This window comes from Macaca fascicularis, chromosome 9 (assembly GCF_037993035.2).
Source record: "Macaca fascicularis isolate 582-1 chromosome 9, T2T-MFA8v1.1".
In the NCBI taxonomy this organism is placed as follows: Eukaryota; Metazoa; Chordata; class Mammalia; order Primates; family Cercopithecidae; genus Macaca; species Macaca fascicularis.
Genome location: NC_088383.1, coordinates 131,286,466 through 131,303,280, shown reverse-complemented (window position 1 = coordinate 131,303,280; position 16,815 = coordinate 131,286,466). Strand labels below are relative to the sequence as shown.

Below are 16,815 nucleotides of genomic sequence, written 5' to 3'. Positions count from 1 at the left end.
TTAGCTGATTAGTGACCTTAGTTCCCTCTGCAGCCTTAGTTTCCTTTGCCATGCAACCTAACATATTCACAGGTTCCAGCAAGTGGGATGTGGACATCTGTAGGGCCATCATTCTACCGACTGCACACACATACATAAGTACAGTGCCTGGCACATCATGGCATGCTCAGCGGATGGAAGCTCTTATGGATACGTGGCAGAGTCAGGTCCTAGCTGCAGAGCCCGTGCAGTACCTGCTGCAGCATGAGGCCTCTCTTCCATAAACAAGCATTGCCAAAGAATAGCTGCTACCCCATAATGTCAGCTCTGTAAGTACGGCTGTTTCCCAGCCCCCTTCTCTAGCAGCCTCTGATGGTTATCTATGGAGCCATTTCAACATTTCTTAAACCCATTGACATTTTCAGTCTCTGACCATGGACATAGCACCCTGGCCTTAAAATACATCACCACTTCCACACTCAACCACTGTATGTGGTTATGGTGGGTGGCACAAAAGACAAATCGTGACTCTGAAGGACAATGAAAATGTCACCTACCTCTCATGCTATTTCTGAACAGAGTAAAACTGTCTCTTTCCTCTCCTTTGGTTTTCAGGCCACCTACAGATGCATGGACTTTCACTCTGGCCAGACAGGACCAAGTTTGTCACCATCTGGGCAAATCATCGTGAGGCCAGAAAGGGAGACTCTCTTCAGAGCCACTTGGTATGATGTCCCTGTGAAGAACTTTGTCAGCTGGGCTGGCAAAGTGGTGTGACTTCCAGTGTAGACTCCACACCTGAGGTCCTCAAGCCCAGAAGGTCCTCTGAGGTCTTACTAAAGAGGGGCTAGCAGCAACACTGGGGAGTCCTTGGGAGCTCCCCGAATCAGAATCCTGCTTCTATTATTTATGAAGGATAATTATTAAAGTCAATTCCTCTGTCTTTAGGTCAATATCAGACCTGAAAGTATTTGTTTGTGCAACAGATAACCACACCAGAGACATTCATACACCTTTTCATTTACCTAAGAGCTCCGATGGCCTCAATCAAGACAGAACCCACAGGGACTTGAACCTCCCTCTACGGGCTGTACCATGTGTGTTTAATGCAGCCATTGGAATGTAAATGGCATTTGTTCTTTAGGGGAAAAAATGCTTTTCATAAGACACTGTCCTCTATTTTTTACTGAGAAAATTATATATCAACAATAAAAGCCCTCTTTTGCATGTAGACCATACAGAAAATCATGACCATGTGAGTAAGATATGAACAAGGATGCCCACTGCTACATCGCTTGTCACAGCAAACAAACAAACAAAACAAAACAAAAGGCCGTTAGGAAGGGAGTGAAAAGAGATCATTGTGCATTCATTCAATAGAACTCTGTACAATTAAAATTTTAAATGCTAATTAGATATGTAAATATCAACATGGAGAGAACACAGCACACAATGTCCGCGAATAAGTTGCAGAACGTTACAATCACGATGAGAACGTGTATTTCAAGTTTAAATCTTTTAAAGCAATATTATTTATGTGGTAAGAGTAAAATCACATAGATTAAATCTGCACGAGTTCCTAACAGTGGTTTGTCTTCAGGAGGGGAAGGAGGCAGAAAGTGAGGAAAGGAATGGGACTGGGAGGGGAACATAGGTGACTTCTGCTTCATTGGAAATGTTTCATTTTTCAATTTCAGACAAAATACTAATATTCGTTCATTTGGGGAGATGAGTACAACTGTGTTTTGTATTATCATTCTACCTTTATACTTTTTTAACAGTAAAAATAACATCAATATTCTTATTGTTCTTGACCATCAATAAGGAAAAAGAAGGCCTCATGCAGAGCACATCAGTGGGCTGGTAATAACCACAGGCTTTAGGCCACTCAGACGTGGGTTCAAATCCCAACTCTCATGTTGCATGAGGAGACCTTCAGCTGATCCCGTCATTTCCTATCATCTCTATTCCACAGGCAGGAAACGCCAATAACAGTATCCACCTCATTAGGCTGCTGTAGGAATCAGTCTGGATAGTCCACTTAGAGTATTTTGCATACAACTAGTGCTTAATAATTGGTGGGTATTGTTAGTATTAACTAAAGAAGCATTGGATTCAAGAACTATCATATTTGAGATGGGTGCCCGAGGTGTCCCAGACACCCTTGGGAAACTTGTCCCATGCTAGAGGGCAAGCCGTGGGACAGATGCAACAAGGAGGACATGCGTAGCTCTTATTAGGGAACTCCTGAGACCTCGAGACTTCTTGGGTTATAGGCGGGAAGTCAGGGAGAACTGGAAACACAGGGATGCAGTGCCCCTGGTTGCAAGGTAGTCTTTTGTTGAGATGGGAGCTGGACAGTGCTCTGAGATCTCCATCCTCCTAAGTCCGTGAGGAGCTTGGCTTCCAGAAAAACAGAAGTTGGAAGGAAGGTTTCTTAGAGTTAATAGAAACAGGGTTACCCAGTAGTGACCTCTAAAAAATTAACTGAAAACCAAATGCCAGGGAAATAAATTAAAACCAGAGGCTCAGGAGGTCAGGAAAACTGTTGCATATTTTACCCCAGGTGGTTTACAAAATGGAAAGCAAAACCTGAAAGAAGTTGAGCTTGAGGGACTTCAGATGGAGACAGCTGAATGGCCCAGAAGCTGCAGCATCTGCTAAGAAATGGATGTTGTTCCAAACACCTGTGATCACAAAGAGGGGACTGGACCCACAGCTGGAGGACCAGATAAGTCAGGCCAAGGGCCACTCCACCCCTGACCTTGGAGTCTGCTTTTCCACACATCTCATTCTGGGGCCACGTGGCTCCTTGGGACCACTCGGTTCTCGCTATGTCTTTTTAGTTGCTGGTAGCTTTGGCCTCCATGACCAACGATGAGGGGTGCAGCACACAGGGCAAGACATGGACTTTGGAGCCAGTGGAGGTCCTGTCCTGCCCATCATTAGCCCTCTTATTTCAGGGATGATAACTGTGCCCACCACATGGGATGGTGGGGATAGAAAGGGACAGTGCACGTAGCACCCAGCACACACCAGAATGTTTTCTCGAGAAAGGTGCCTTCTGAAACAGCTGTGGGCCACGGTGCCAAATCCACCAGCCAGCAGTCTGAAACTCACAAGCACCCTAATATGAGAAGCCCTAGCTGGTGAAACTTCTAACAAGCCCCCTCTTCCCGAACCCTGTCTCCCACCTCTGTCAAGCTTTAACGCAGGCAGCCACTGGAGATCAACCTCAGAAGATGTGAGCAGAGGCTGGCGAGTGTTCAGCCTGGGCACGTGGCTGATGACAAGCCCGAAGCCACACAGGGCTCTTCTCCCCTTCAGTGATAGCCCTGGACTGTCTGTGCAGACAGCTCCTGGGGAGGGGCCGGAGGAGCAGGACCCATTTTCCACATCAGTCATGTCTGCCAAGCTGGTGAGTCTAGACACTTGACACGTAATGCTCTTGACCTCTTTTCCTGCCCCGCGTACGTTTGTCAGGCTTATCCCACCACTAACCTTCTGGTTGTGGTCAGACACTTTTTTCTCCTTTCTTGGTTAATGCTGCCAGGGTGTGACAGCTCAGCCTTTCCAAGGGAGGAACAATGTTATGAAAAGTCTAAGGGATGCCATGTTTATCTTTTCTTCAACAATTGCGCAACCTTTGCTCGCTGGGCAGTGGGGCAGCACCTAAGCAGGGAAAAGCCGAGAACACCACGGAATGACGTTAGGAGTGAGCCAGTGCCCTGGGCTGGCGTGAGACTGGGACTCCTGGAGGCTTCCTAGAGAATATGGTCTCCTTCCCTCTGTCCCAGATCTGGTCTACCTGCCTCACATCTCCATAAATGTGAGGGCATTGCACACGACGCAGCCAATTCAGATCAACAGTAGAATAAATCTTTCCAAATCTAATTTCTGAAATCAGAACACTTTCCACGCATAAACATGAGTAAACACTCATTTTCTAATATTCTACTAGGATTTTAAGCAGAATTGAGTTTTCACTTTTGAAATTTACTCAAAGGTAATAAAATTTTGGTAACTTGGAAATGGATACCAAGATCCTTTTAAATAGAGTCCTAAAGAGATATGACAACTAATGGTCCTAAACAGCATTGAAGAAAGAAAAAATGTTATAAAAGGCAATATTGGGCAAATGACATTAAAGTATTACATCGATGTAAATTTCTTGAAGTTGATAACTGCACTATAGTTATATTTTTCAAAAATTATTTTTCTTAGGAAATAAACACTGAAGCATGTGGAGTAAAGGAACTTAACAAATGCAACTTACCCCCAAATATTAACAGTTCAGAAAAAACAAGTGTATATGTAGATACACATAGAGATGCAGATGATATAGCAAGCAAGGCAGAAATTGAACTCTATGGTGATTGGCAGTACAGAGTGTAACTACATATTCTATGCATTATTGTGTATATATTCTATGTATATATTCTATGCATAGAATAGAATATATATTCTATGCATTATAGCATATGTTCTATGCATTATATATTGTATATATTCTATGCATTATTCTTGCAACTTTTCTTTAAGTTTGAAATTATTTTCAAATAAAAATGTTTAAGAGACTAATACAAAATAGAAAGTTCTTTTGACTTAGTAACTTCACTTCTAGGAATTTAATGTGGGAAAAGAATCTGAGATAAAGACAAATGTTGAAGGATGTTCACTAGTGTGCTATTTACATTGGTAAAACATTGGAAATAACCTAAAAAGCCCGGCATTGGGAAACATCTCCATGAATTTCTGTAAGGGAGAAGGAGCCTGGCAGGGGACAGGCATTTCAGGCAGGAGGATGGGCATGAACCAAGGCCTGGTATGGGGAGGTGTTCAGCAGGGAAGTTTCAGGAGGGGGGCCTGTGGCTGCACTTAAGCTGTGTGAGTTGAAGAAGCCAGGTCACCAGAGGCAAAGGCTGTTGGCTAGAGATGCGATTAGAAGGGGGTCCAGACCAGAAGCAAGACAGTTAGAGGTCACCTTGGTCCAAAATAAGAGACATTGGACCTCCAATCTTGGGCTGGGGCTGCTACCCGTGGAGAGAGGCCCATAGCGCTGGATTTGATTTGGAAGTAGAAATGACCTCAAGGTTGGGGTATGGTCAAAGTGGCATCCAGGACTATCAAGGCTCTAGCTTGATCCGCTAGTCAGATGGTGGAGGAACACTGGGGGCAGGGTTGAGGTGCAGGAAAGGGCAGGGGCACCGAGAGATGAGTTTTAATCTTAATTGTCGGAGAGGTCAAGCAGGTGGTCAGATACGTGGGTGTAGAGTTATTCAGCAGAGGAGTCAGCACTGGAGATGTAAACTGATTTAAGGTGAGAGATTTTATTTTCTATAATGAATGTGCATTAATGTTGTCAGGATTTTTTTCTAAAAATTACTTAGGTTATTAAGTCTTTCATTTTTTGCACCCAGGCAAAAATACCTGAGACAGCAGGTACTGAGAGGGTCCCTACCCACAAGAAGGAGCGTGAAGGGAGCCCTTTCCCCAGCCCCACACACAGCACCCTGAGTTCTAGCCCCAGCCAAGGCCCAGCTGTCCAGGAGGGCAGGAAGCTTAAGGAGTGGGTGCAGCCTCCCCCAGAGCACCTCCCTCCCCAGGCCGGCCCCTACTTTCTCCCATCCCCCCGTCAGGGGCCGCACCCTGGGAGCCAGCTCTGACCTGGGGGACTTCAGCACTTTGTGGAGCAGGTCCTGCGGGATTTTGCGGAGGTGGATCTGCATCCCCACTAGAGGAACCAAGTTCATTTCCAGCCACTTCTCGCAGGCGGTGGTGAGCTGCTCTTCCTTGTACTAAGACAAGAAAAACCAGTTGATGAAGGAAGTCCTGAGCTCTTGGCGCCCCCTACTGGCCTGCGACGACACTACACGTGTGCTCAGAAGGAGGGTCTCTGCAAATGTGCTCAAACCTTTTCTACAAAATAGCTGGAAACCATCATTCTCAGCAAACTATCACAAGAACAGAAAACCAAACACCGCATGTTCTCACTTATAGGTGGGAATTGAATAATGAGATCACTTGGACACAGGAAGGGGAACATCACACACCGAGGCCTGTTGGAGGGTGGGGGGAGGGGAGAGGGATAGCATTAGGAGATACACCTAATGTAAATCACGAGTTAACGGGTGCAGCACACCAACATGGCACATGTATACATGTGTAACAAACCTGCGCGTTGTGCACATGTACACTAGAACTTAGAGTATAATAAAAAAAAAAAGAAAAGGCCGGGCGCGGTGGCTCACGTCTGTAATCCCAGCACTTTGGGAGGCCGAGGCCAGCAGATCACGAGGCCAGGCGATCGAGACCATCCTGGCTAACACGGTGAAACCCCGTCTCTACTAAAAATACAAAAAATTAGCCGGATGTTGTGGCAGGTGCCTGTAGTCCCAGCTACTCGGGAGGCTGAGGCCGGAGAATGGCGTAAACCTGGGAGGGAGAGCTTGCAGTGAGCCGAGATCGCGCCACTGCACTCCAGCCTGGGCAACAAAGCGAGACTCTGTCTCAAAAATAAAAGAAAAGAAAAGAAAAAAGAAAAAATACATGAATTACAGCGTATACCTTTTCTAAGTGTTTTCTATGCTCAAGGCGCCGCCCTCAGTTGATTTAAATCAATCCTCATTGAAAACTTATGACATGGGATTACTGTTATCCCTATGTCACTGGTGGAGAAACTGATGCTCCCAGTTTCCTGCTCTTGCCTGTGGTCACACAACTTGTAAGTGGCAGAGCCGGATGCAAACGCAGGCAGCCTGACCATAGGCCTTGCCACTGGCTCAAGTCAGTGGCCGATCATGGAGGGCCCAAGGGGTGTTCCCCGCAGGAGTTCTGAGGCTATGATGCAAACACACCCAAAAAGCAAGAATTAAAGGGCAGTGAAAGTGGAAAAGGCTTCCCAGAGCCAGGGACCTTGAGAGAGTTTTAGTACATCTCAAATAGCTTCAGGGCCTGGGGTCCTTCTGCAGCCCAAGCATTGCTGAGAAATGCTGACCAGGATGCAGATGCCACCACAAGTGGCCTTGGAATTACCACTGGGGCGAAGGGGAGGACGCAACGATAGGAGAACTGTGGCCTGCTGACTGGTATCCCCCCAGGTCACAGGTGACCACACAGAGAGAGCTGGAGTCAGGAGTCCTGGGGTTCGGACCCAGCTGGTTACCCTGGGCAGGTTGCTGCCCTCTTTGGCTCTGCTTTCTCCTCTGACAATGAGGTTGGATTCTATCATTTATTCCTAACCCTGACACACTGATTAGATCCAGGTGAGTCCAGACCTCACAACTCCAGCAAGAATGTCCTGGAAGCTCTTCTGCTGTTTCAGTGAGAAAGGCTATGCTGCTTCTTCTCCCATCTAAGATTAAAGTCTTTCTATTTTTTTTTTGGTGTTAAAACATCCTTTTAAAAATAAAATGATGTTTTAAAAAAAATGTGTTCATGTGGCAAAATAAAATATTTGGTGACTTCAAATCAATATTCTGGGGGGAAGTAGGCCTGGCGGGTAAAATCCCAGCATGTGGGCTGCTCCTGAAGCCCCCTCAAGGGGCGATGTGCCCTGTCTGTGTTGTTCTCACCTTGCAGCCGGCCTCGTAGAAGTTCTTGATGGTGCTTGGCATGAGTCTGGTTATCATCACATCCACGCACCTGGAGAGAGAGAACTGCCGTTTCTGGAGGAACCCCACACTGCTTTTGGAGAAGCAGGAAGTCCCAGAGGTTCTTATTCAACTCCAGGGCAGCAGCAGACTTTTGCACGGAAGGGAGCCTCACTTTAGGGATATGGACATTTGGCCAGAGGATAAGACCAACATGGCTTGTTAGAAATAGCTCTGGGCCTGGGAGATGAGGCCAGAGATCAAATCCTTCAAGAGAAAACAAAGTAACCCTATAGCAGGGAACAAGGATTATTGCTCAAAGCTGAATTGCCACCAGGTGCTGAGTTGAGGTTTGATTTTAGCCAACACAGCCATCTGGTCATCCCCCTGCCTGAGGATTGTCTTCCTGTACAGACCCTTATGGTGCCACCAGAGGGGCCTCAAGTCCCATTCCTCTCTGCCCACAAATGGAATCAAAGAGCAGCTTTCAGATGAAGGTCTCTGTGAGCTCATGACTAGGACCCATTGATTTGGCTCACCCACCCATGAAGGATCTATTCGCTGAGCACGTACCGTGTGCTAGGCACCCAGAGAGGTCCTTGGTGTGCGAAGAACAAAACTGATGGGCCATTGAGGTGACATGTTAAGTCAACTTTCAAACAGATAACCACATTTGACAGTCATGTTAAGGATTAAAAAGTTAAAGAACAAGGTGTGATGGGAAGGCAGAACATGGAGACTTCAGCCTAGTGTGGTTAAATCAGAAAAGTGACCGGAAGTCAGAAGAGAGGCACTTAAAACCTGAAAGAGGAGGACAAAGAATTGGCCAGGCCAGGGATTGGAAGACCAGCATTGCAAGAAAAGGAAACAGCATGTGCAAAGGCCCTGGGGCAGGAGCAGTTGTCACACTTTGAGGGAATGTCGGGGCTAGCATAGCTGCAGTGCTGTGAGTTTAACACTGCTCCACACTGTCCCTCTTTGACTACTGTAATTCGTCTGGACTCAGCTCCAGCATCACCTCCTCTTGGAAGTCTCACTGATTGCTCCTCTCCACATACTCCTTTAGCTTTGATTTCCATGACTCCCTTCTTCTACCTGGTTCCTTGCCTTCCTCCTAGAAGGGCATGAGCCAGGGTGGATGGAGTATGGTAGATGTGCTATGTGGCAGGTAGGGTCACAGACATTTCAGTGACTGAACTTTCACAGCTAATATTAACCTCTCTGCAGCAAAATTGCCTTGAAGCATGTTCACTTCATTGAGTAGGGCACCACAGAGTAGCCACTGGGATCTCATACTGAAGCACAACCTTGAACTCATTATGACTCAATGGTTGTTCACTTCATTGAGTAGGGCACCACAGAGTAGCCACTGGGATCTCATACTGAAGTGTAACCTTGAACTCATTATGACTCAGTGGTTGTCCTAAACTCAGTTGAGATACACACTGCTCATGGGCAGAGGCCTAAAGGACATCCAGTACCTCTTGCACTTATTCTAAAATGTATCCTTCCATAAGGCCAGACCAGAAGACAGCTGGGGTCTCATTGCCCCCAACAACCACATCCCTGAAGTAGCTTTTACTGAGTTGCATTTTGGCGTGCCGCTTTTGCCAACATCAAGGAAAAAAAACATTATAAGATTTATTGTTGCATTTACTCTACAGATATTGTTGAGGACATTGATCATTAGGTTGCTCGGGGTCATCTGCTGAGGACATCCACCATTTTAATATTAATAGTAGCTGTACTTCTCCCAAGTGAATTGCTTTTTAAACTTTTGTCTAGTTTTTATCTAATATCACTGATCAAGCTTCCCTTTTTATCTGCCACTAGCAAGCTCAGAGCTAAATGTATGGCCCATCTTAGGAAGAGTGTGGGTTATTACAGTTAGTATACAATGGTAGCCTCTCCGTCTTTTTCTTCCTCCTTAAACAAACAAACAAACAAACAAACAAACAAACAAACAATTTGGTGTTCTGTGGCTTCTTCATTTCATGTATTCATGGGAGTCACTCAAAGCCTTTACTAGAACAAGGTAAGAAATGATAAATGAATAAATAATCTGGTCATGGCCAAGGCACTCTACCTCCTTGTATGCTAGGATCGGCCCTTCAGACAGGGAGACTGACTCTACCCATTAGGAGGTGTCCTGAGTACTGGGGAAACCTGTGCTAAGTAAACATGAGGTGCTGCTGTCATCTCCTGGGCATTTTGCCTCTAAGACTGCTGAGTCCTGTCAATCCTGTATCTTGGCTGTCTCTTGAGCATGCCCCTCCTCTCGTTCCCACTTCCCCTGCCTATTTCAGACCCTCCTGGTCTCTCGGCTGAGCCTCTGCATAGCCTCTCAACAGCCAGCCTCCCTGCCCTGCAGCCTCCCACACATCTACCACATCCTTCACACAGGAGGGGCTCAGCCTAAAGCACAGAGGCTCTGCCACTCTCCCCTCCCAAGCCCAGGCTCCCCGCTCTGCTGACTGAACCAAGACCTGCTCATGTGGCTACAAGATCCTGCATGACCTGGGCTCATCCAAACCTCCGGCCATTGCAACTGCACTGGGTCTCAGTGGCCAGGCTCATCCCAGTTTAATGCTGCTCTGCCCTGTCCCCTCTCTCTCCCCCATTGACTGCCGTAATTCTTCCAAGCTCAGGTCCAGCACCACCTCCTCCTGGAAGTCACCCTGATTGCTCCTCCCCACATACTGCCTTAGTTTTGATTTCCATGCCTTCCTTCTTCTACCTGGTTCCTTACCTCCCTCCACCTCCCAACAGACTGCTGGGAAGCAACCCTCCCCATCCACATCCATCCTGAGTGCCAGCTCTGTGCTGACCTGTGCTGCTGGTTCTGGAAATGCCAGCAGGGACAGATGGAGGCCCTTTCCTCCTGGAGCTCATGGCCTCACCAGTCAGCACAGGGGGAAGCCCAAGGTATGACGAGGCTGAACAGGAGGCTCGGGCCCCACCCTCATTGGGCACAGGAGCCTTTAGGTGCTAGCTTTTGTCTGTCGAAACCTACAGGGAGCACTAACTGGGCTTGGAGTTGCGGAGGAGAAATGAGTGTCCCAGGAGGCTGACACCTTCTCTTATGCTTCCCCTTCCTCACGGTCAAACCCATTGGCTGGGCTGGACTGGAATAATCAGACTTTCCAGACCAAAGGAAGCAAAGAAAGCCACCCAGGCTCGCCTCTGGGCTCAGGGAGGTGGGGGGTTTCCACTTCCGGAAATTCTAAGGGACCAGGAAGTTGCCCACAGAGGAAGCTCAGCCCTGCATGGAGGCAAGGAAATGCCCCTCTGGCGCTGTGAGCCTGGAGGAACCCAAGTGACAACCAGGGAGGTGCTCCATGTGTATGTGTGTGAGCGTGTGTGCATACACATGCATGCACACATGTGCTGGGACATGCATGAGACAGCCATAATCCCAGCTGTGACTCTAGCCCAAGTGCCAATGAAGATATTGACATGAGAGTCAAAGGAACATCACCCAGTGGACGCTGTGTGCACACACTGCATCCCTTCAAGATGGGAGGCCTCGGGTATGTATGATTCAGAATCAAGCAGTCATCTGGCAATTTCCCACTGTGTGGGAGCTCAGCTGAGATAACCTGTGAGGTCTCATTCAGCACCTGAACATTGTGATGCTATCAGAGTGACCTGGGGCGCTTCTGTTACACAGAAACACAAACACACATGTATCCGATGACACCACACCCTGTCAACTGCGCCATCAGCCTCTCAAAGGCAGGCAAGACTCAGCCCAACTGTGTGCAGGCCCGCCCTGGCCTCTGACCTGGAATCCCAGCCCCGCCACAATTATCTGGAGAATCTTGGGCAGGTCCCATCAGCTTCAGGCAAGCCTATGTTTGCTCATCAGTGGAATGAAAGGTTTGGCTCATTAGCTGCAAAGCCCTTCCTGCTCTGGCATTCAAAACAAGGTGGGGGGAGGGGAAAGGAGGAAACAAGAAGCTAATGTTTTTGGTTCATCTCTGGAGAAGCCAGGGCGAGAGTTCTGAAGGTGAGATGCGGCTTCCAGTCTGCTCCTACGGTAGGGCAGCTGAGGCTTGGAGACAGAAGGTGGCCAGAGGCCCCACTTCAAGAGGGAAGCTGCCCTGCCAGCACTCAGGTCAGAGATAACTTCCTGGACCGCACCAGGAAATAGGTGCTCAGAAATTCTCTGTGTAAAGGAGCTTCGATGTCATAGTTTTACATCACAAGACTATGCTGGGCTGACAGTGGGAGATATATACAGTGGAAGGGGCATAGACATCTCAGGAAAACCTGAACTTTTCACCCCACCACCTTCTGGGTCAAGGCCAGATTCCTTAGATGGTTCTAAGATGCTACACCAGTTGGCTCTGCCTGCAACTACTCATCTCCCATCTACCACGGCCACCTAACCCCACGGTCTGACCATGCCGACACACTGGAGTGCCTCTTCAAGACTCCAGGCCCTTCTCAATGTGTGTCCCCTGCAGAGGGGTCCAGGCACTTGCGTTCCCAACGAGGCTGCCAGATGCTCCAGATCAAAGGCCTGGACCCAGTCATTTCAGGAGTCCCCAGAATGAGGCACCAGATCAAAAACGTGCGTGGGGTTGAATCTGACTGTGTGAACTCTACAAAAAACGAATTGAAACCTGTAAGATCCCCAGGAGAGATCTGTCTCTCCCCTCTGCAGAGCAGCTAATGTCTTCTCTTGGCTTGGATGGTATACTCATTCATTCCTTCACTCACTCAGAAAAAGAGACTGACATTTAAGAAGTAAACAAAACAGGCAGACCACCTCCCGCCCAGATCTCTTCTTTATACTGAATCGCATCAGGAATTAGGGGAAAAAAGCCACAAGATACCACCTCTGTCTTCAGGACATCAATGCAGTAGGCACACATCCCCAAAAAAGCCCAGGAGATGAAACAAAATATTCAATAGAAATGAATCCCATGAATGATTTTCCACTTGGTTCACTTACCCTTTCATAAGCATTAATGGAATGAAGGAATATTACAGGACACACAGAAAAGGGAGGAGAAAATCTAAGAAATGCTCTTTCTTATTATAGATACTAATTTTGCTTGAACTTAATAATACATAGCACAAAATTTTCCAGTTAGGAATTCCCAAACTTCATTCTATCCACCTTTACTCACTTCTGGTGTCTTGGAGACGGTTGGACAGGAGATTTTAGAGGGCAGGGATCCTGCCCATCTGGTCCCTCACTGTCTCCTTGGCCTCCCAGAGAAGCCCAAGAAATCGTCCTTGAGGCAGATGAATGAATGAGTGTAGGTGTCAGTGAGTGAACTGACAAGTGGGTGACCCTAAGCAAACCTCTCCTGACTAAATGCCATCGAAGGGAGGGTCAGAACCACAAATGCGCAAGTGACAACATTACCACCTCACCCAAGCAAAGTGGAATAGTACAGTGTTAGAGGTCCAGGTTCCAGGTCCCGTTGACCTTCCAGTCCTGGCTTCTCTACTTGGCAGCTGTGTGGCCTTGGCCAAGTTACTTACTTCCCAAAGTCCCAGTTTTCTCATCTGTAAAATGAGCATAGTAATAGTCCTACCTCCTAGGGTTGCAGGGAAGATGAAATGAGGTCATCCCTGCAAAGAGCTGAGAACTGAAAGGCAAACACTCCATCCCAAAGCCCTATGTGCTGACATCCCCTACTCCCCAACAAAGTCCTGGGAAGTAGATGGGACAAATGTTATAAGCCACATTTTATGTCAGAGACTGCCAAGGTACATGGAGACCAAGGGGCACCTTATTGCAGAACTGAGCACAGACCCTGCACGGACCCAGGTTGCTTTTGGCTTCGCAGGAAAAGCCCAACGCAAACTGGGAGCTCTGATCTCACCCCATCAGGGTGTGTGTGCTTCCTGGGTCGCTTGGAGGCAGGCGGAAACACCCAGCAATGTCTGTTACCCCCTCACGCTCATGATTTCCGCATCCATGAGCCCAGGCAACCCTTGTCAGGATGAGGAAGCGTTCACATTCAATGCCAACCCACTTCGAATGCCTCCTGGCCCCCCACCACCTCCTCCCCACACCGACACACCCTCAGGAACCCTCCTGCCGGGCAGCCCAGGTGGGCCAGCAGGGTCTGAATGTCCAAAAGAGAGGCTATGCCTAAAATGGGCAGGGGCATTGTTGGGCAATTTTAACTTTGCATTTTCCTCTCTTCCAAAAGACCTACAATGACCGTATGTAACATTTATAACAATAAAAATATTATTAACAAGAAAAAACAAGACTATCTCAAATGAGCAGGAAAAACGAGGACTGACAGTGATGGGAAAGTCAGCTTACCCTCCAGTTGCCAGCTTGTGTATGTGTGTATGACTTGAAGGAGAAAGATTTTTTTTTTTTTAGCCAACAATGAAAAGGGGTGAAATTGATAAGCAAGCCTGGTTTGAGGGCTACTAGGAAGTCACTGTGTATACGCATGAAGTCTCTCCCAGTGGTAGAAATCCCCCCCATCTGCATTTCATTCCTGCGAGTCGAGAATCGTTTGGTTAAAACTAGTATGTTGCTGGAGAGATGGCTCACCTGTTATTGTGAATGAGTGTCTCAGTTCCTTTCCAGGCTCAAGGCCATGCTTGGCACAAAGACACCTGAGGTGTCTTAGCCCAGTGAAGAGGAATGTTCTACCAAATGGGCCAGGAATTGCCCTTCCGATTTCCCCCAGGCCTGGCTCTGCCCGAAGTCAGCCTTGTTTCCTTACCTTTGAAACAGGCCACTGAACTGGAGGATGTGGGCGGAAGCCAGCACCCCCAGTACATCTTCCAAGTTAATCTCCACCTCACTCACGTAGAGGTTCTTCAGGGCCGTGGCGAAGGCTGGGGAGACACAGCCAAGACAGCCGTCAGTGTGGGGCTCTGCACACAGGACACCACCCAGGGCCCTCCCTCACTACTGCAGCTGGGCAGGCAGAGGTGCCCTTAGAGAAAATGCACCATCTCTGACCTGGATGCAGGCACCACCCGGAAGCTGACGGTCTATGCTGCCAGCCTTCCCAAAGGAGTTGAGGCTGAAGCTAAAGAAAGCAGAGCTTCTGCTGAAAGGATCCTCCTTTAAGCCTGTTCTCAGGGGTGAGACCATCTTGGGTTCTCTCCTAACCTGGGGTCTGTGGCCTGTGCAGGAATGTGACTACTCAAATATGTGCAGAATGTTGTGTGCAAGTCATGCATTTTTTTTTTTTTCTGGAGACAATATATATCTTATAGCAGATTCTCCTTGGAGTCTGGGGATTTCCAAAAAGGTTAAAGACTCTCGGAAAGAGCTAGAATAATTTGATGGTTCAGGAACTGAACTGCATGGCTAGGGGCCAGATGGACTTGGCTGATTCACCATCAGAGTGTCCTCTGGTGACAAATGGCCCAACTAGGGCTGAAGTTTCCTCACCAAGCGATTCCTAAACAAGTGCCATCACATGGCCTCCCAAAGTGCTGGGATTACAAATGTGAACCACCGCACCCAGCCCATAGATGCATTTTTAAATATCTGTTTATTTTGAAATAGTTTAAGACTCATAAGAAGTTGCAAAAACAAGAGAGACAGGGGCAACAAATAAGTCTACCCCTGAGTGGCTGTGAGGGGATGGGGAGTGAGCCCAAGTTCGGGGAGGCAGGGGGTGGTCCTTGGCAGGAAGAAGCAGGTGAAGTGCTATTTGGGAGCAAGGCTGGGCCTGATGGTTGCCCTGGGTGGGTGTGAGCCTAGAGCGGCAACTCCTCTTGCGCTGGGTCTGTCTCTGAGAAGCCGCTATCTTTTCCCGGTCTCTGCATCCTTCACACCCTTTCTCGATGACAAGAACCTCTCTTTAGTAATATTCCACCTTCTTCCATTTCCCCAAGTCACCCTAGCCTTCTCGCCCCTTCTTTCTTTGCACGTTTGGGCCTTTTGAATAAGAGAGCACTGAACACTGTCTACTGTTGGTTTGTTTTGCTTCGCTGTTGCTTGTTCATTTTTAAATCTGGGAGGACCATTTGTTCAATGGCATTCTCAGAATATAGACAGGTATATACATACCGACTTTAGTGACCAGTGGGTCATTGATCTTCAAGGAAATGATCATCCTCTTTGCAGGGGATTTTTCTTTGGTCTTCTTAGGTGATTGAGCTAGTAAAGGCAATGAGATGATGATGGATGGAGGTGATAACCATGGTGAAGACACAGTGGGAGGCACCCACCACCCTGGCATGACCGTGAGGTATCAAGACATGTATCACACTATATTTTCTTTGTTTCATAGATGTAATCTATCTATCTATCTATTTATTTATTTAATTTTTGTGTGTGAGATGGAGTTTCACTCTTGTCACCCAGGCTAGAGTACGGTGGCACTGTCTCAGCTCACTGCAACCTCCGCCTTCTGGGTTCAAGCTATTCTCCTGCCTCGGCCTCCCAAGTAGCTGGGATTATAGGCATGCACCACCATGCCTGACTGGTTTTACATTTTTAGTGAAAATGGAGTTTTACCATGTTGGCCAGGCTGGTCTCGAACTGCTGACCTCAGGTGATCTGCCCGCCTTGGCCTCCCAAAGTGCTGGGATTACAAATATGAACCACCGCACCCGGCCCATAGATGCATTTTTAAATACCTGTTTATTTTGAAATAGTTTAAGACTCATAAGAAGTTGCAAAAATAGTGCAGAGTTCCCTCATATCCCTCGCCTAACTTCCCCCAACGATCCTGCATAGCCCTCTGCATTGTCAAAACTGAAAAACTGATGCTCACACTGCATTTTACATATTTATGACCTCCCTTATCCTTTCTCTTATTAGGCTGTGAGCAGTTTGAGGGCAGAGTGAACCGCAGTCATTTCTGAACCCAGAGCACCTGGGGCAGTGCAGGCAGGCAGTGGGAGTGCCACCGGCTGAAGGGTGAACATGGGACTGAGGTGTCCATATGGTGGCTACTGTCACTCTGCCCCAGACAGCTCCACTCTGGGGACCCCTGCCACCGAGGATTTCCAGGAGGAAGGGAAAAGGTAGCCCAATTCATTGCTAGCCAATGCCATCCACTCAGTCATCCTAGAATGTGAGTTACAGAGTGGCATTGCCCTCAGGTCTCCAGAGGTACCCCACAACCTTGGCACAAAAGCCAAGGCCCTACCAGCAGCCCCAATTCCTACATGGCCTACAATCCCTGCCCACCGCTCTGCCCATCACACCCCCACCTGCCCCCCCACCCCCCGCCCCACCCACCAGCATGCTCCACGGGATGGTGTGGGACTCCCGCCCTCCCTCCCTCATCAG

General features: G+C 47.9%; 1 protein-coding gene across 38 annotated transcripts in view; it reads right to left on the bottom strand.

Annotated features, from left to right (window-relative positions):
• The window catches only part of BTBD16 (BTB domain containing 16), an 80,169-nt gene that overhangs the window by 32,927 nt on the left and 30,427 nt on the right, over positions 1 to 16,815 (bottom strand). For 37 of the 38 annotated variants that reach the window (XR_012418248.1, XR_012418245.1, XR_012418247.1 and 34 more), the window contains 4 exons: positions 15,586 to 15,675; positions 14,282 to 14,396; positions 7,554 to 7,623; positions 5,647 to 5,777 (listed from right to left, as the gene is read on the bottom strand). Coding sequence is in view for 30 of the 38 variants with exons in the window: in XM_065521552.2 (XP_065377624.1) it covers positions 5,647 to 5,777; positions 7,554 to 7,623; positions 14,282 to 14,396; positions 15,586 to 15,675 (406 nt within the window). In the remaining 8 variants the exon portion in view is untranslated. Of the gene's footprint in view, positions 1 to 3,466; positions 3,652 to 5,646; positions 5,778 to 7,553; positions 7,624 to 14,281; positions 14,397 to 15,585; positions 15,676 to 16,815 lie in introns of those variants that run through there. The other variant, XM_074002990.1, reaches the window with a different exon arrangement.